Here is a 19,217-nt window from a genome sequence, read left to right as displayed (position 1 = left end):
TGCGAGGTTTGCTGCTGGCCAAGTGGGGCCACAACAGCGAGTGGATTGGGATCGCTTTCGGCCCAGCAGTGCGGGGCTTCTAGAACATGTCATTCTTAGCGCCAGAGCCACACAAAACGAGAGATGTCGCATCTTTATTCCGTTTGAATTCAGTTTGGCGCCCAAACGCCCGCCCCAGGCCCAAACGAGTCATTCTCCGTTTGGACCAGCAGAGCACAAGCAAGAAACTTCTTCCGACTGGACCATGGTGAGCGAGACGTACCTTTGCAAAGCGCTGGCGAACACGAAGACCAAGTACGCGATACTCGAAGACGAGCACTCGTTGCTCAAGGACAAGCACGCACTGCTGGAGAAAGAGCACGCAGACATTGTAATGGGTCTGCTTAGACCCACTACTTAAGCTTACACGTGTGCGCACGTGTAGGAGGAAGCGTAGGAGTAATTTACTTAAGTTCAGTATACTTGTATCCACAAGTATACTTAAACCAAGATAAATGAACCAAACGAAAGCTTTGGTGGTAAATGAGAACTGTATTGATTGTAAATGGGGTTTCCTCCTAAAACTGATATTTCTAATGAGAGGTTCTGCCATTGGATGGCTGGCAGAACCCCTATCTATTGAATGACTCTTATTGGTAGAAAGGTGTTACTTTCTACCAGTCATATGCCTTTTGCTATGAATGTGGACCACCCTGTGGTGGTCACTTGAATGTATGCCTTAGTGCATGTTGCACTAAGGTAGGAGGTGAACCGAATGTGTAGCCCCGCTACACCATCCCCCCGTTAGGATTTGACGTGCCGGTCTCGACACGTCAATCCGTATTTTCTTCGGGAGAACACGTGCTCATTCCCAATGAGCACGCCAACGACGTCTTCGTCCAAGACGCCGGCCGCTTCGGCAACAGCAAGTGCTGTCGTCGCCTCCAAGGCGACGACGGCCGCTGCCTCAGCCACGACCGCTACTGGCATCGCCTCGACGGCGATGCCGACAAGCGCGGCAACAGAGAGTCGCCTCTCTGTTGCTGGATACCACTCGAGATGGCATGAGAAACATGCCATCCGAAACAAGACAGGCAAGATCATTGCTGTCGAACCCGGAGTGGGCATCTACTCTCCGAGTGGAGAGGGAGTTCCCCTCGACTACGGAAGCGAAGTCGAGGAGGGGGAACTCGAAGGAGACAAGGACATCTTGTCTCCGGGCCACACTGACCCCAATGTGGGTCTGCGTCGTCCACGCGAGGACGACCCGAACGCTTCGAGCTCGAAGCGTTCGCGCAGCGGCAGTGGAACACCGCTCGCTGCCGCTGGAGCCTTGACGACTCCGCGGGATGGAGATGACTCTGCTCCATCCGCTGTTGTTGCGGCCTCGCGCACTGAACCAGTGCGCGAGCCGTGGATGCCGTCTCAGTCTGAGATCGGCAGCCGATTCGGTGCGACCGCGCCACCGAATCTGTACGCGCTGTACTCGTGCAACGCCATCGTTGACGATGACGTCGCGAAGCGAGTACACTTTGATCCGTTAACGAATCAAAGGCGCGACTACTACATCGGGCTCTTCCATGAGCTCCGATGGTTTGCGAGCAAGAAGACTTCTCGCAGAAGCAAAGTGCCCGAGTGGCAGGCACTTTGTCAAAGTTGGAGTGCCTTTGTTGAAAACTTCAACAAGAACCCCGCTGGCTATCGCGACCGGATTAGCCAGGCGCGGGGGCGCTACGAGAAATTCTCGAAGCGTGGTAAACTTGAACGACTGCACCATGGTGCAGTCGGTATCGGACTTCCTTGCGCAGTGCCTTACGACACTGCTTGTGAGTACTGCTACCCCGGAGCAGTACGCATCACCGAGCGGGACGTCAACGGGTACACGTCCATGTGTGTACCTGACGACCTCAAGACCCTGCGCGCCAGTTTTCAGGCGCAGGCGTCTTCTAGTGCTGCGGATAATCGCAGCACTTATCCGAGTGCTGTAGGCGACTACAGCGCTCGCCCAAGTTTTACGCCCTTCGGCGGAGGTGGCGGTGGCGGCCTTCGTACGCCGTCACCATTTCCGGAATGTCCTCCATCAGGACATTCCGTGATTCCCACGTATCGTGTTGGGGAGGAAATCCTCTCCAACGAATACGAAAATGAACCGGACCTCGGGTCTGGTTCCGATGACCAACAATTCGCTGGACGATCCAGCGAGTTGCCCCGCGTGCGTCTCGCAACGGGGGTGGGGGGGGGCGGGTAGACGCCCCGGGTTTGGTCAACCAAACTTTGAGTCTCGCTTGGAGGCTGTTGAGCGTCTCCAAGCGTCGCAGTTCGCTGCTCTGCGTCAGGAGCTGAGCTTGTTAAAGGCTCAGCTCGCGGAGGTTGCGCAGACGACCTCGAACGTAAAGGTCGAGGTCGGGACGAGGCTCTCCGGCGTCTCGAAGCGCGTCGCCGCGCTCGAGAGCGCTTTGGCGAGTCACCAGACGTAGGTGACTCGTGCTGCACGTACGGCTTCAGTCGCCCAACGTAAAACGTTGGGTGCAAGCGCATGCTGGACGGTATGTCCAGTGTGTACGCGTTGCCATGCTTCGCCAACACGGTGAATGGCCCAATGAAGCGCGGAGCAAGCTTGCTTGCTCCGAAATCGGAAACTGCATGTTTAGCTAGGTTCTGAGTAGCTAACAGAACTAATGAACCAACTTTGAATTCATTTGTGTTTCCCCTGCCGGTGTTATCGGCATTCAGCTTCTGTCGATCGACAGAAGCTGCTATTGCATCTTGGACAAACCGAATTACGGCTTGTCGACGCTGGACAAAGTCCATTGCATCCAAGCTGAACCCCTGGTTCAGTTCGTGCTCCTTGTTCGCAGCAGGCCCGGCCTGCGCGTGATGTTCGTTGTCGTTTAAAGTGTCTACGCCCGTCGTAGACACTGTGTTGTCGTCGCCATGACTGCGCGCAGTACGTGCGCGAGTCGTCACAGCTGATACATTGCTTGTATCAGCGTGCTTATCCGGTTGTTTTGAATTAACCGGATATCCTCCCCCACTTAAGGAAGGAGCTACCGCACCGAGTACGCTCGGTACGCGTGGGTGCCTCATGGCATTCACGTAGAACGGTGTGTGTCCTGTCGAGACATGCACCGAGTTGTTGATGGCGAACTCCGCCATCGGTAAGCAGTCGCTCCATTGATGGAACGAGTGCGCGTAGCTCTTCATGGTGTCAACCAGCACGCGGTTGACACGCTCTGTTTGTCCGTCGGTCTGCGGGTGATCCGCAGTCGACATGGACAACTGCATCCCAAGAAGTGTAAACACTTCTTGCCAGAATCGCGCTGTAAAGCGCGGATCCCGATCCGACACGATGTCGAGTGGCATACCATGGTGTCTAAACACCATGTCGACAAACAGACATGCCGTCTGTTTGGCTGTCACCTCGGCTGGTACTGCAGCAAGATGCACCATCTTGCTGAAGCGGTCAACAAAGACCACAATACCAGTCCTCCGCTTGTTGTCTTGCGGAAGACCAAAAACAAAGTCCATTGAAATGGACTGCCAGCACTCCGACGGAGTCGGTAGTGATTGAAGCGAAGCCTGCGAGTTGGGCGCAGGCTTCACGCGCTGGCATACCTCGCAAGCACGAACGTACTTGCGTACCCACTTGTACTGGTGACTCCAATAGAAGTCACGCGTGAGAAGCAAATATGTCTTCTCACGGCCAGGATGTCCCGATGTCGGGGCATCGTGGTACTCATACGTGATCTTGAGCTTCAGCTCATGATCATCCGGTACGACAATGCGATCTGCGTTGTCGTCGACTGCGCTGTAAAGCAGCAGACCATTGTGTACACGATAACGGTGTACACGGGCACGAAGGTGTTTGGCCAGCTTCTGACGAGACTTGTCAGAAGGTGTGGAGAAGTACTCCAACAATTGCTTCGCATCCGCATCATGTGCGTATGCGGCCTTCACTTCGTCCAGCAAGGACGACGAGGGTGTAGTCGTCCTGACGACGCCAACTGCGTTGGCGTCGGCCTCTTGCACCGCATAATCTGGCCGACGCGAAAGCGCGTCGGCCACGACATTCAACCTTCCAGGTTTGTACTCAGCCTGGAAGTTGTATTCAGCAAAGAATGACAGCCACCGTGCCATTCTTTGTGATATGTGCGGCGACTTGATCGCCGTACGCAACGATGCGTGGTCGGTGTAGACCACGAATGGTCTACTCCCAAGTAGATACACTCGAAACTTTGCGAGTGCATACTTCATGGCAAGGGGTTCCTTGTCATGTACCGGGTAATTGCGCTCAGCTGGCTTCAGCTGACGCGATTGGTAGTAAACCACACGATCACGACCTTCGTGATCGAGTTGCATCAGTGCGCATCCGATCGCGAAATCGGATGCATCGCACACCACGTGGAATGGGCGATCTTGGTCGGCCACCGCCAAGATCGGCGCCTCAGTCAAGCCCTGCTTGACTGTTTCGAAGGCCTGCTGACAATCAGCAGTCCATTCCCATGCAGCCTCTTTCTTTAAGAGCTGCGACAGCGGGCGAATCTTGCCCGCGTAGTTGCTCACGTACTTGCACAAGTACGTGGCGAGTCCAAGGAATTGCCGCAGTTCCTTTACATTTGAAGGCGTAGGCCATTCATTGATCACTCTGACCTTTGCTGGGTCAGGGCGTACGCCGTTCTTCCCCACGAGACACCCAAGTACGGGTATCTCGGTCGCCCCGAAGATACACTTCTTCAGGTTCGCGTAGAGCTTGTGCTTTCGCATGAGCTCAAGCAACTTGCGGAGATGCTCTGTATGCATCTCCACATCCGATTTCCCATTCACAGCCCGGCTGTGAATGAACACGTCGTCGAAATAGCTCGGTGCGAAGTCGCGCACCGAGCGCAACAAGTGCGTGACGCACCTGTTGAACGTCGCTGGGGCGTTCTTCAGCCCCTGCGGCATCACGAGCCACTCCCAGAGCATGCCGCTCGGAGTGCTTACCGCCGTGAGAGGGATATCACTCTCACGCATGAGGATCTGATAGAACCCGTCTCTCAGATCCAGAGTACTGAAGATAGTACTCGAGGTCATCGAATCGATGATCACATCTTTTCGAGGTATCGGCGTCTGTGCCGGTACCGTCGCATCGTTCAGCTTGTTGTACGCATGAACGATGCGCCACCCGCCCTGTGGTTTCTTCACACAGAACGTAGGCGCGCTGTGCGGGGACTTCGATTCCCGCACTTGTCCTGCATTGCGACGACTTTCAAAGAAGTCGTCGATTGCCTTGACTTGCTCACGCGGCAGTGGCCACTGTCGCGTGACGCAGTACTTCGTTCCCGGCACGAGATCAATCTCGTGCTGAACACCCTTATCCTGCGGTAACTCCGCAGGAATGTCGTCCGGGAGTACATCCTTGTACTCACGCAAGACCTTGTAAAAGGGGATCGCCTTGAGCGAGTCCCAGCCTTGCTCGTCGAAGCGTTCCTTCTTCGACTTCGCGCTGAGGGCGTCCGCGCCCTCAGAGATGAGCTGATTCAGCTCTTCTGCTTCACACGTCATCCTCTCGACGTCCGAGAGGATGCAGATCTGCTCGATGCGTCCATCGTGCAGTTCGCGAGCGAAACGCTTCCAGCTTGTGACTGGGAGCGACATCAACTCCGACGCTAACGTCGGAGGATTATCCAGCCTCATCTTCTTGTATTGGAGACCAATACTTGTACGCGTCAAGACACTCAATGTCTCGACGGTCGTCTCCAACTCCTGTGTCTGCCCGGCAGACACTGCTTGTAGCGTCTCGGTCCCTGACCGAGACTTGCGCAGCTTTTCTCGCTTGCGTCGTTCACTTCTCGTGCGGAGCCCGGCTCCGCGAGTTTCTTCTTGTCCAGGCCCGGCCGTGGACAGTTGTTCCTTGTATTCGCCGGCGGGTTTTACCCGCGGGCGCACGCGTTCAAGCCCGGCTTGATCGCGCACCGCTTCGTCGTGCAGCCCGGCTGCACGCGAGCTCGCAAGCATTTCCGGTGCGGGACGTTTGCAACCGTCCGCACTGCTTGCAGCGTCGGCTCCCAGAGCCGACGCGCCTTCTTTACCTCGACGCCTAACGGCGGAGTGTCTTTCGACCAATTGTGTGTCGACATTACCTGTCGACACTACCGCGTCGCCCCGGACGCTTCGAGACCCTCTTGAATCGGATTGAACCAGGCCCTGCTGATTCGGTTCACATCTTCTCCCAACGACTCTCGCAGTCGTTGGCGTTCGCTTGGGGTGACCGGAGACAGCCGCATTCCGCGCTGTCTCTAGTGGAGGGCCGCATGCACCACGTGGTGCATGTGCTGCGCCGACAGGGCCATCGCTCTCTGTCGCGCTGCTGCTGCTCCCGAGGCGCACGATCGTGCGCTTCATCCAGTCGATCACCGGATCATGCCGTGCAAGCCACGGCATGCCCAACACCATATCGAACTTATCGTCCAGTTCGAGGACGATAAGCTCGTCGACGAACTCCTTCTCTTGGTAAGAGAAGCGCACGCGTACGATACGCTTCTCGGTTCTAACAACGACACCCGTTGCTAGCCTCACTTCCAATAGACTTCGAGGTGTTTCCACCTCCTCGAAGTCAAGCCTTGGAAGGCTCTGCAGTCGAACAAAGTTGTTCGACGCTCCACAGTCCACTAGAGCACGAAGAGACTTCTCTCTCTTCGAGCTTACCTTCAGGATGACAAGGTTCGGCTTGTCATCTTGCTTCTTGCAGTGAGATTGACTCTCACTGGGGGCAGCGATCTTCATTGCAGCGTGTCCGATGTCGACACGCTCGATCGCATCACCAGCAGGGCGCCCCGCGCCTGCTGGTCCCTTTAGTTTTTTGATTGCCCGTGGCGATACCCAGTATCGCCACGACGGCTCCTCGCCGCGTGCACAGGTGCTGTGCACTCGCGGGCATAGTGACCGATGTTTCCGCAGCGGAAACAACGCACATTCGTTGATCCACGACGCTGCTGGGAACCAGCAGCTGTCGCACTCGAGAGGTCCATTGGTTCGGGACCTCCCGACGGCCTTGCCACCGGTCGTGGCATTAGCCGTGGGGCGTTCACATGCAGTTTAGCCTGCCGCAGGCTAAACTCTTCTTGCATTGCAAGCGCAATTGCAGCCTCGAGAGTATTTGGATACTCTCGGAAGAGATAGGTCTTCACAGGCCCATCTCTAAGGCCCTTCATGAACGTGACGACCTTTGTCGCCTCGTCAATCGGGTTGGTCACGATGTTCGAGACCAAGTACCGTGCTCTTTGGGCGTAAGCATGCACGTCATGCTTGCCCTGTTGCAGATCGAGGAACTCCGCCCTCGATCGGAACTCGTTCTGCGGGGGCTCAAACGCTTGTTTGAGCTCCTCCTTGAAATCCTCGTACGTGCTAAAGCACGTAGGGTCTGTGAGTCGGCGTCCGTACGCCCAACTCCTTGCTCGTCCGCCAAGACATGACATGGCGAACGCAACCTTCGACAACGGGTCGACGATACGTCGAGCCGTAATGGCAGTGTCGACCTCGACAAGCCAACGGAGGAGAGGCTCGCCCTCTCTTCCAACGTAGCTGCTTACGTGGAGTTTCAATGACTCCACGCGCGGTGTGGCCGATGGCGACACCGAAGTTCGAGCAGCGGTTTCACGCTGTTCCTTCACGATGAAACCCAGAGCAACACCGTGTTGCTCCGTCGGTGATAGCGTTCGCAACATCGTTGCTACCGCCGCTTCCCCAATGACTGTTGACAGTCATTGGAGGGCCTCCCACTCTGGTTCCGACAGGTGGGGGCAGTCTGCACGCGCAACATGCGTTGCAGACGTGTTTGGGCTACCCACGGACATGTTACTGTCCGAGGGCAGGTTCTCAGCCCCGCGTTCGTATTCCATACGAACGTGTTAGTCGGTCGTTGGACGGACTACAAAGTGCTACCAGGTGTAATGGGTCTGCTTAGACCCACTACTTAAGCTTACACGTGTGCGCACGTGTAGGAGGAAGCGTAGGAGTAATTTACTTAAGTTCAGTATACTTGTATCCACAAGTATACTTAAACCAAGATAAATGAACCAAACGAAAGCTTTGGTGGTAAATGAGAACTGTATTGATTGTAAATGGGGTTTCCTCCTAAAACTGATATTTCTAATGAGAGGTTCTGCCATTGGATGGCTGGCAGAACCCCTATCTATTGAATGACTCTTATTGGTAGAAAGGTGTTACTTTCTACCAGTCATATGCCTTTTGCTATGAATGTGGACCACCCTGTGGTGGTCACTTGAATGTATGCCTTAGTGCATGTTGCACTAAGGTAGGAGGTGAACCGAATGTGTAGCCCCGCTACAGACATGAAGAGCAAGCACACAAAGCTGCAGGAGGAGCACGCAGAGCTTCACCACGAGCGCAACGATATGGAGAGCGAGGCGTGGTTCTGGATGATGGAGAAGCAGGATGTACAAGACGAGTACAAGAAGCTCCAGGACGAGCACGCGCAGTGGAAGGCAGCATGCGCGTCGCTCGTGAAGGAGGTGGAGCGGAAAGTTTTGAAGGAGGAGTACATGGCCCAGCTGGCGCAGTAGTATGGCCAGACTCGCTGGTCGGTGGCCAAGGTGGCTGACCTGGAGGCCGAGCTGGAGCGCAAGCTCGCTGACGCCCAGCAGCTGGCCAAGGAGCGGGAACAAGCGCTGACCGACAAGGTTGCGGCGCTCGAGAGCGAGGTGGCGAATCTTAGCAGCGCCATGAACCAGATACGTGCCGACTTCACCAAGTCTCACCTGGCCAGCGAGGAGACGACGAACGGACTGGCCAAGGAACTCGCAAAGGCCAAGGCCGAGACCGAGCAGCACGTCGATGCGAACAAGACAGAGGACGGCGCTGCTAACCAGCGCGAAGACGGCTGTGACCAGCTGGGAAGCTGCCACCACCAAGAAGAAGCGAGTGGCCGTGGAAGCGATCAAGATCGTCAAGGTGCCGACGCAGACGCAGCCGCGCTGTGTCCAGGGGCGGGAGGTGGAGTTGACAGAGACTGTGGTGAGGTTGGAGACGCTGAAGCTGAGTGGAGAGACTACGGTGCGCTCCAAGAGCACGACAAAACGGCAGCGGTGTCTGTGAAGCTGGCGAGCAGGTCTGTGAAGTCGGCGGCGCAGACGCTGCAGCAGCCCAAGGACACGAAGAGTGCTGCGAAGAAGGAGTCGTTCGGTTGGGCGTCCAAGATCAAGAGGCTGGCGCCTTCGCCATCGCGCATTTCGTTGTCGCCGTAGCATTCTCGGCGGTCGGCAGCTTAGTCGTCTTTGACGAAAGCTGGACGTGGACTGTTGCGTGGTGGCTGCTGCAGCAAGTTGATGATCGGCGACAAGCTGGAATGGTTGGCGTGGGGAATTGATCCGCTAGGAGGCACTCATTGCTGCCTCTTCGCGTGGTCGGCTCTCCAAGGCCTCTCCAGTTTGGCGGGACAGAGACTCGTCTCTCTCTGTCCCGCGCAATTCTGTGGCTATTCTACGATGGCGGTTCCTGGGCGTGAAGTGCCGAGGCTTGGTAGACCATACATGAAGTTGCGCCAGCAAGCTCAGTTGATCGGGGCTCATTACCCTCGTTCAAGCTGTAGCTGCTGGCGTGCTTCGCGTGAGGTGCGAGCGTGGTGGACATTTTGCAGTGGTCGACAGGGACTCATTACTCCCTGTTGACCACTTTGATCGTCCACTCGCTTGCTCTCCTACTTCGCCTCGGCGCTTGCGTCCGAGCTTTCTTCGTGTGATGTGCCTGGCTTTCGCTCACCGAATGGACATGCTGCTTGGAGCGACCACGCTTGCTAGGACCTGTCTGAAGACGAGTTTACGCTTTCGCGATTTGAATGTGTAGCTTTAGCTGAGTTACCAAGACTTCATATTTGCTTGTGTCGTGCCAAGTTGCCTCGTTCACCTTGACTGCCTTTTACATGCTAACTACTGGTGAAACCCAACGACCAAACGGTGAAGACGTCCGAGGAGCAGCAGTCACAGCGTGTACGATAATTGGAGGCAGAGGACGGCACTCAGATCATTTGCTTTTACGCGACCGGCACGAGCACCTAGAGGATAGTTAGATGAGGAGGCAGCGAGCAAAAGTATCAATGTCTATGCGTGAATATACTTTTCATTCAAAAGTATGCCAAGTTGCCGTGTCACAAACTCTGCCGAGTTCGAGCTCGGGTGACCCTCAAGTGGCAAGTTTAAGAATGAATTGAGCGTGCAAACGTTAACGGAAGCTACCTACAGCTCACGTAGCCTGTGGAGTGGCGGATTGTGGGTGATAGCTGCATGAGAACATCTTGTGTGTCTTGAAGATGAATCAGACCGCAGCCGAAGAAGTCGTGGACTCCATGGCGCGCTGCCACACTCCCTCCCTTAGGAAAGCGGCGTAGTGGTTGCTTGAGCCGCTTGAGAGCGTGTCCGAGGCCGTGATTGTTTGGCGCGAGTATGGAATGCGTCGATAATCCCGCGGACTTGGATGAGTGATTCGGCAGATTCCCATGAGTCCTGATTTGCACTGCCGTACCAACGAATAAAATATTCGTCGGCACCACGACGAACTCGATGCTTGAGAATTTCCTTGACCTGCAACCCGAGGCTTTCATCGTGTGCAATCAAGGTTGGAACGCGGTTGTCTCGAATAGCAGAGTCGTCCGGCGTGTAGCGTCTTGGTCAAGATAAATGAAACTTGTCGTGGAGTTTGAGACCTGGTGGAAGGCCAATCTTATATGTGTTGGGAGACGTAATCTTGAGAACAGGGTATGGTCCGATATACTTCGGGGCCAGTGACCGCTTTTCATCATTGCCGACGTGGTGGAGAGCCAAGTTTGAGATGTCGAGCAGTACCTGATCGCCGACGCGAAACGAAGTGGTTGGTCGGCTGCGATCATAGTAAAACTTCATCCGCTGTTGAGCTTGTTCTAGCGCGTCTTGGTATTCGGTCAGGATAGTTTGCTGCGTGTCCACGAATCGAGACGCGGTGGAACCACTAAGTCACTCACGGAAGGTGGTAAATACCCTAAATCGGCGACGAATGGAGCCATTCCGATGCTGCCGTGGACGCGAGAATTGTACGCAAATTCGGTCAACGAAAGGAATTCGTTCCAATCGGTCTGATATGGGTTCATGTAGGCACGCAAGAAATCGCCAAGAAAACGGTTTGTGATTTCTGTCTGGCCGTCCGTTGAGGGTTTGAACGCGCTGCTCGGTTTTAACTTGGTGTCTTGCAGGTCCAGCAATTTTGTCCAGAACTTAGAGGTAAACTTTGAGTCTCGATCACACACAATAGACACTGGAAGTTCATGAAGACGTTGAAAGTTGTCCCGGGAAAGGTTTGCTGCATCCTGCGCTGTGGCTGTTGATTTAGTCGCGATGAAGTGAGCCCGTTTCGTAAGGCGATCCACGATCACCATCACAGCATTGTGGCGATGCGGCTTCGTCTCCGAGAGCGACGTCACAAAGGCCATGGTAATGTGTTTCCATCGACCTTCCGGAACGTCTCAAGGATGCAGGAGTCCTTGAGCTTTGCTTCGAGACGTCTTCGTCCGCATGCACATTTCGCACGTAGCGCAGTATGATCGAATATCACGAGCCATTGACGGCCAATAATGATTTTGCTGCGTGAACTTCAAAGTCTTCAACGAACCCGGGTGTCCTCGGACAACCGAATCATGTTCTTCAAAAAGAATGCGGTTACGAAGTTCACGATTGTCGGGAACACAAGTCGCCAATCTTGCGAAGGATGTGAACGAAAGAACAGCAGCGAGTCTTGTAGTTCGTAATGGTCAATGTTCGCGCTCTTGGTTAGCTCAGCATCAGGTGGGCTGCTTCGCTGTTGACCTTGGCTCGTAGTTGCTTCACGATGGGGCCAAAACAACCATCACTTTGGTATAGTTCTGAGCATCTTTCTTGTATTTTGCGGGATGGTCCGCGATGCTGGCTTGCGTACAGGTGGGTTGAGACGCCATTGTTTTCATTGTCTGTCCCGATGTGCTTCAACAGTGCAGTGAGAGAAATGGCGGTCGTGTCCTGCTTCCAGCCGGGATTTCGAGAGATGAAGTCAGCCACTACGTTGGAGTCTCCTTTGATCCATTTGACAAGTGGTTTGTACATTCCAAGCTCGTTGAGCCATCTTGCGAGCCGTTGAGAGCACGTCTTCTGCTGAAGGATGGTTTCGAGCGTGCGATGGTCCGTGCTGATCACTATCAGTGAAAATCGGAAACAATCAACGCATCACAATCCCGCGCAAGGAAGCCGTTCTTACCGTTCATATCGAAGGTTTTCCCGGGTACAAGTCGTCGATGTACGTCATGCCCATTCCTGAGGACAAGGACGCGTTACTCGGATGGTTATGGCCTGAGCAAGTGAACCCGGATATCGACTGAAGGAGCCGAACAATATCATTCCGCAGTGATACCCAGTCGTCCACAATTTTCTTTCGACAGTGCTTACGACACGCTCCAGCTCGTAAGGTCGGCCGTCAACGCCTCAGAAATGGTTGCTGTACTCGTGAGGACGATGCTCTCCAGTACTTTTACATGCATCATAATTTTGACAGTGCACAAGGATCAACTCGTGTTGTAGCAGCAAAAGACCTGAAGAAGCTACTGCGAGAAGAAGACAACGAATTCTGCTTCGTGATGCAGCATGATCCTGACAGCGCTAAAGCAGACCGGCAATTAGCTCAAGACTGGGATCCACTTCGCGGACACCCTGCCGAATCACTTCTGCTAAAATACAAAGACGTCGTCTTCCGAACGCAGCTTCCTACAGTACCCCCAACGCGAAACGAGGATATCAAAGCCGAAATCGAACTGGTGGACGATGAATCCGTAGCGAGAAAGCAGTTTCGGCTCAGCGAAGAAACGAAGACCGCAATTCGTGAGTGGACAACAGAAATGCTTCGAGCTGGCATTATTCGGCGTTCGAAATCACCCTACTCAGCACGAACCTTTTGCGTTAAAAAGGCGGTGGGCTGGCGAGTAGTGCACGACTTTAGAGGAATAAACTCTAAGATTTGGCTACCTGCGACGCCAGTTCCACGAAAGGAGGACATTTTCGACTCCATGCGCAAAGGCAAGACTTTTTCGGCCATGGAACGTTTGTGGGGATTCTTTCAGGTGCGCTTGAGGAAACAGGATGTGCCCTATACCGTATTTTCGACTCCTGACGGACTATTCGAATATTTGGTGACTCCCATGGGCCTCTCATGTAGCCCAGCAGCGTTCAATCGTCTGACCCAGAAAGTCTTTGCCGACCAGAGCAGCTGCTGCAAGGCCTATTTCGACGACTTGCTTGTCTACACCGAGACAAACGATATGGAGGATCACCTTGCCGCCCTCGAAAAGGTTCTCGAGAGGTGCAAGGAGGAGCATCGCTACGTTCAGCTGTCGAAGTGTACATTCTGCTCCTCGGAAATTCCTTGTCTGGGCGACTTCATTGGAATCCATGGCTTTCGGGTGGACCCCGACAAGGTGAGAGTGATCCAGAACTGCCCGAAGCCTCGCACGAAGCGTGAACTACAGTCGCTCCTCGGCACGTGTGTATATGTGCTCAAGTACTGCCCAGACTTCGCAGAATATTCGGCGCCGCTCACTGAGTTGACAAAGGGGAAGACTCGAAACGAACAGCTCTAGTTCAACGAGCTGCATCACAAGTGCTTTGAAGAGCTCAAGCGCAGACTCTCTAAGCCTCCCGTTCTAGCTCACCCCGACTTTGACCGAATGTTTTGCGTGAAAATGGATGCGTCTGACTTTGCTGTCGGGAACTACCTGTACCAACTCGACGACGAAGGTCATTGCTTATGGCGGCAGAAAACTCAGCGAAGCAGAACTGAAATACCCAACTCACGAAAAAGAAACTTCTCGCAGCTCTGAGGGCTATGCGCACTTGGCATGTGTACTCTGATTCAGGGCATTGTTTAACTTCGACGTCCAGCTTTTGTGCCAGCTTTGGGGAGATGGCGTTGAATGACAACCCGCTGTCCACGAAACGCTTAGCAACGTTGTTGTGAATTTGTGCGTCCTGGGTCAAATAGCAGTAGAGCTTGTCCGAATGAAACGCTAGGCGTTTTGAGCTGCTGCTAGCGGCTTCACCAGACGATGGCGGTGCAGAAAGCTTACTGCCAGAGCATTCTGACCTTGTTGGCTCGGTAGGTTGCTACCCTACCGAGCTGAGCCGTTTTTTGACGACCCAGATTCTACGACAGCGGCAATGTCGCGTGCCTTCGCACGGCACTCGTCCTCCATGTGGTTTTTCCTTTTGCAGTAATTGCACTGCTTGATCGGGTTGTTTTTGGAGGCGTTCTTCTTTGACTTGTTGTTGGGTTTGGCGTTTTGGTTCACCGGCTCCTTTGCAGGAGGCCGCGTACTAGCGGGCTTTGCGTCCTCAAACGTCGAGCCATTTCGATGGCTTGCTCCAGAGTGTCAGGCACATTTCGCGAAATGTACGCCGACGTGTCTGCACGCAGATTTTGCTGAAAAAAACAGCGCTTGATGACTTCAGGCAGTTCAGTGTCCACCTGCGAGAGCAAGTGCACGAAGCGAAATGTGTATTCCTGCTCGGACCTTGTAGCCTTCAACTCGTACATTTTGGTCAGCGTCTTGAACTTATAGTCCTGATCGCGGAACCGCGCCCGGATATGCTCCTTGAAAACACTCCATGTAAGCGGACTGTCCCCAAGCGATATCTTCACATCACGATACCATGCTTGGGCGTCCGTGCCAAGGTTGGCAAAGACCATGTCCGAGAAGTTCGACGAAAAGTCGTGCATCTCAGTACGGAACTCGGAGTAATACTGCTCTGTGGAGAAAATCCAAAGCTCCAAGTCGTCCTGATCGCTGCCATCAAAGCGTGGTGGATCGGGCTTCTTTCGAGATGGCCTTGGGCGCGTCTGAGTCTCCAGGATCTGCTGTTGGATCTGCGTCGTCTGCGCCAGGAGTTGAGTCATCTGCGTCGCTTGTTGTTGTGTGGTTTGCAGCGTGTGTTGCAGCAACTGCGCCAACATGTCAGGCGTAAAAGAGGCCGGTGCGGAAAATGACGTTGCCGTTGAGCCTTGTGCCGTAGCGTCTTGAGCTGAGGTGCCATTTTCAACTTGCCCAGTTGCTGTATCTGGTGGGGGAGGGGTGTAGCCGTCCGGGGGCACATCCCATCACGTCCCGGATTGACACGTGGACGGTGCTGGGGGCGCTCATCGCGCGCGTCAGAATCCGTTGCTGGTGGCATCGCTCGCTTACTAATAGTTAGTTAACTGTCACGAACTCTGCCGAGTTCGAGCTCGGGTGACCCTCAAGTGGCAAGTTTAAGAATGAATTGAGCGTGCAAACGTTAACGGAAGCTACCTACAGCTCACGTAGCCTGTGGAGTGGCGGATTGTGGGTGATAGCTGCATGAGAACATCTTGTGTGTCTCGAAGATGAATCAGACAGCAGCCGAAGAAGTCGTGGACTCCATGGCGTGCTGTCACATGCCGTCATCTCTCGAGGTTCTAGCTACTTACGCATGGGGATCAAGTCCGTCTGGTACTGAGCGGAGCACCACAAAGTATTCGACCAGGATACGTGAAGGCGTTGCTCGAAAGAAGGCCGGGGTACTTGAGACGGAAGATGCCGACGTGCAGCAGCAGCTCCTTGATGTCGCCCATGGGTCGAACGTCACACCCGGCACGGCCGGCTCCACGTCCGCGCCTTGCTCGACTAGGTGCTTCACCACAGGCAGATCATACTCCTCCTTCGAGTCCACGTCACGCCACTCCAGCGTCTTCGCGTGAGTCATCGACACCATCTCGCCCACGATCACGCGCGAGTTCGACGTCACCATGCCGGACATCATCTTGTAGTCGCACACGGCGTTGTCGCCGCCATGCGAACGTTGCCGCCCTCGATCTTCGCAATGGCGTCGGCCGTGTCTCGTTACCGAACAGGATCAGGCCCAGCAGTGACAGACTCTCGTCCTCGGGCCCGCGGTTGTCTGCGAACGCCACTACTTGCTCGTTCGTCTAGTCTCTCGGCAGCTCGCTGTGCGGCAGACCCAGCACGTAGCACCCGTCCTTCGCGAGGCGCTCTTGTAGGCACCGGAGACATTGGGCCGTGTGCTAAGCTTCTCGTACGAGCTGTTGCAGAACTTGCCATGGAGCCTTCGAATTCCTTCCTGCCCTCGCTGGTCTCCCCCGTCCACGTCTTCTTCATGCCTTCCTCGTCGCGCATACAGGTCAGGAAGGACTTCAAGGCGGGCTTGCACTCGCCGTAGCGATCGAGCAGAGGCGGCCGCTTGCTCTGCGAAGGCGCCTGTGAGCTGCCTGAGCTGTGTCCATCCTATCCTGCCCTCGGTCTCCGGCGGCTTCGCTACTGAGCATTGGCCGTGGTATTAATTACCGATATAGACCTAATTGTGGACTTTCTGGGAGTCTGACATAGTGTATTATTTGTCGGTTATCACCAGCACTGTACGCTTCATGTAGCCTTCTGGGTGAGGGCCACGAACAGACAGACGTCCTACTCAATAAGCGCACCTCGTCTTTCTGTACCCCGTCATATCTGCTTACGGGTACTACATCGAAACACTCATTTGTCTGCATTATATCGAATCCCTCTGAAATCGCTTCGATTCCTACCGTGCCGTTATTGAGATCAATCTCTGTACGTTCAGCGTTGCTCTCTTGGCGTTGCATTTATGTATGTAACACAATTTTCATTTAAGTACGACCAGTGGCCAAATTCTCAGACATCAAATCTGAAAAAGAAGGCTTTCCACGGAGCTGTATCCGCCGTCTTGCCGTCTTCGCCCCGCGTCTCACAGCGTTCTCTAGCGCTTCCCGTGTCGTGCGTCATCTTCAGATTCGTCTCCTCTTCTCACACACACCTAACTCAATCTCCATATCTCCATGGACGAGTCGCTACTTTCTTCCAACGACGACCACCTCGTCGGAGCGGAAGAAGAAGACGAATTGCTCTGGAACGAGCTCAAAGACGACCACCGCGCGCCCCCGTTTGGTTCCACATCCAGCCAAGATGCGGCACTAGGCAGCCATACTGGTTCCTCTCCCCACGGGGGCGCGCCGCTTCCGTCGCTGCGTGTTAACGCGCACCTTCCTGCCATCTCGACACTCTTCCGAGAGGTGCTGGACACGGCCAAGGCAGCGCTGCCAGGTGCGCAAAGGCACGGCAATGCACAGAACGCAGCCTCGGCCAGTAGGCGGGTGTCCCCCGTGCCCGATCGCTTTGGAAACGTGCCCAGCCTGGACGCATTTCTCATCACGCTGTACAATTACTACTACCACAAAGGGTTCTGGAGTATTGTGGTGGTAGAGCTGGTTGGGCTCGCCACGGGGCTCTTTAGTGTGGTGCTGTCTAGCTTCTTGCTAGGTTGCGTGCAGTGGGGGCCACTATTGGAGTGTCATCGCCACCCCGAGACGGGCGGCTGTGCACAGGAAATGGAGCACTACATCACGTGCCGAGCAGATAACAATGGCCTGCTGGGTCTGGTTGGAGCCTTCTACTTTGCCATGTTTCTGGTGTACTGGGTCTCGAGAGCGTTCCAGTTGGTGGGCACACTGCGAGACACGAGGGAGATGGAGGTGTTCTACAAGGAAAGGCTGCATATTGACGAACGACAGGTGCAGACGATCGCGTGGGATGAAGTGGTGACGAGAGTGCTGGACTTGGTGAACGGAGCTAATGCACCCGTGAACATGAGGCAGCTGTCGTCCTACAAGCTGCAGATTGATCCGGCGCTGCTGTCGTCGCCCCATGACTTTGCGAGACGCATTATGCGGCGCGATAACTATTTGATTGCGTTTATGAACCATGCGCTCTTTCAGAGCAAGAATTTGCTGCCGACGTCGCTGCAGTTTCTTTCGACGTCGCACATCATGTGCTCGCGGAATTTGGAGGCAAATTTGAATATCTGTCTGCTGGATCAAATGTTCGACACTGATTTGAATCTCGCTCCTACGGTGATTCACAATGTTGAAATGCTCAAGAAGCGTTTCGTGATTGCGGGTGTGCTCAACTTCGTGCTGGCACCGTTTATTTTGCTGTATCGCCTGTCGCGCTTCTTCTTCCTGGCTGCGCAAGAGTGGCAAACTAACCACGTACACTACTTGGGGACGCGTCGCTGGTCGTCGTATGCTATCTGGCGCTTCCGCGAGTATAATGAACTGCCACACGTGCTCGATGCGCGAATGGCTCGTTCGTACTCGCTGGCAGACCGATACCTAGGCATGTTTCCGGCCGGATCGCTGGCGATTATTGCTGGCGGTGTTTCCTTTTGTGCGAGTTCGTTAATGGCTGTGTTGGTCCTTGTGAGTCTTTTGGAAGAATCAATATTGCTGGAGACAACGCTGATGGGGCATGAACTACTGTGGTATCTGACTGTTGCAACGGGTGTATTCGCGTTATCTCGGTCATTTACGACGTCGACGTCGCCGTTTCTGATCAACGGTGACTGCGAAGAGGCTATGATGCAGGTCTCCGCAGAAACGCACTACTTTCCTAAGGAATGGCGGGGCCAGTGTCACTCGTTCGAGGTTCGGGACGCGTTCACAGTGTTGTTTCCTTACAAGGCTGTGTTGTTCGCGGAAGAATGCGTGTCTGTCTTGTTGGCGCCATATATCCTGTGCGTCTCTCTTCCCCGACTTGCTCGCGAGATCTTACTGTTCCTGCGCTCGCACTCGCTAGTCCACCCGAGTACCGGCGCAGTGTGCCGTTTCGCCGAGTTTGACTTCAAGGAATATGGCAACGACGCCAAGATGGAGAGCTCTTTCATCAATTTCAAGCAGAACCACCCGAAGTGGGTCGGTGCACGCGAGGGAGAAGCACTCATGCAGCGTTTAGGCAAGCTGAAAGAGGAAGAGATGGAGAAGTCGATGAGGATGGGCGATACAATGATGTACAGCAGCCATATGTCGATGTCCCAACAGCTAATGCAGTCTCAGGCTATTCAGAACGCGATGGGTGGCGGTCGTATGAGCGGATACATGCCCCAGGACAATGAGTTCTACTGGTTGGAAAAGGTAAGGCTGGTTGCGCTGAATTTGACAATGTATATAAAACGCGTGCTTATGCTGTCTCTTTTTTGTTGTGTATCAGCTCCACCAGCAAGGTCGCTTGGGCGACTTGGATCTGGAGATGAAGGGCAACCCAGCCGACAGTATTTCCATCTCGAGTCTTGGTTCTCCGTGAAGTGCAGCACGTCAACAAGATCAATCATAAGTATTCGTGTTGTTGCATTTGAATACCGGAATGATGT

General features: G+C 54.4%; 1 protein-coding gene across 1 annotated transcript; it reads left to right on the top strand.

The window, feature by feature from the left end:
* Window positions 1-16,851: 16,851 nt before the first annotated feature.
* On the top strand, window positions 16,852-19,150 carry KRP23_5069 (Autophagy-related protein 9; the record flags this gene model as incomplete). Its single annotated transcript, XM_067890099.1, has 2 exons — window positions 16,852-18,981; window positions 19,058-19,150. The coding sequence occupies 2 exons, from the start codon at window positions 16,852-16,854 to the stop codon at window positions 19,148-19,150; spliced, it is 2,223 nt and encodes a 740-aa protein (XP_067746673.1).
* Window positions 19,151-19,217: the final 67 nt, after the last annotated feature.

Source organism: Phytophthora ramorum, assembly GCF_020800215.1.
Source record: "Phytophthora ramorum isolate Pr-102 chromosome Unknown Phyram_PR-102_s0004, whole genome shotgun sequence".
Taxonomy (NCBI): Eukaryota; Oomycota; class Peronosporomycetes; order Peronosporales; family Peronosporaceae; genus Phytophthora; species Phytophthora ramorum.
The sequence above is the reverse complement of the archived record's forward strand: the minus strand, read 5'-3'. Positions and strand labels throughout refer to the sequence as shown.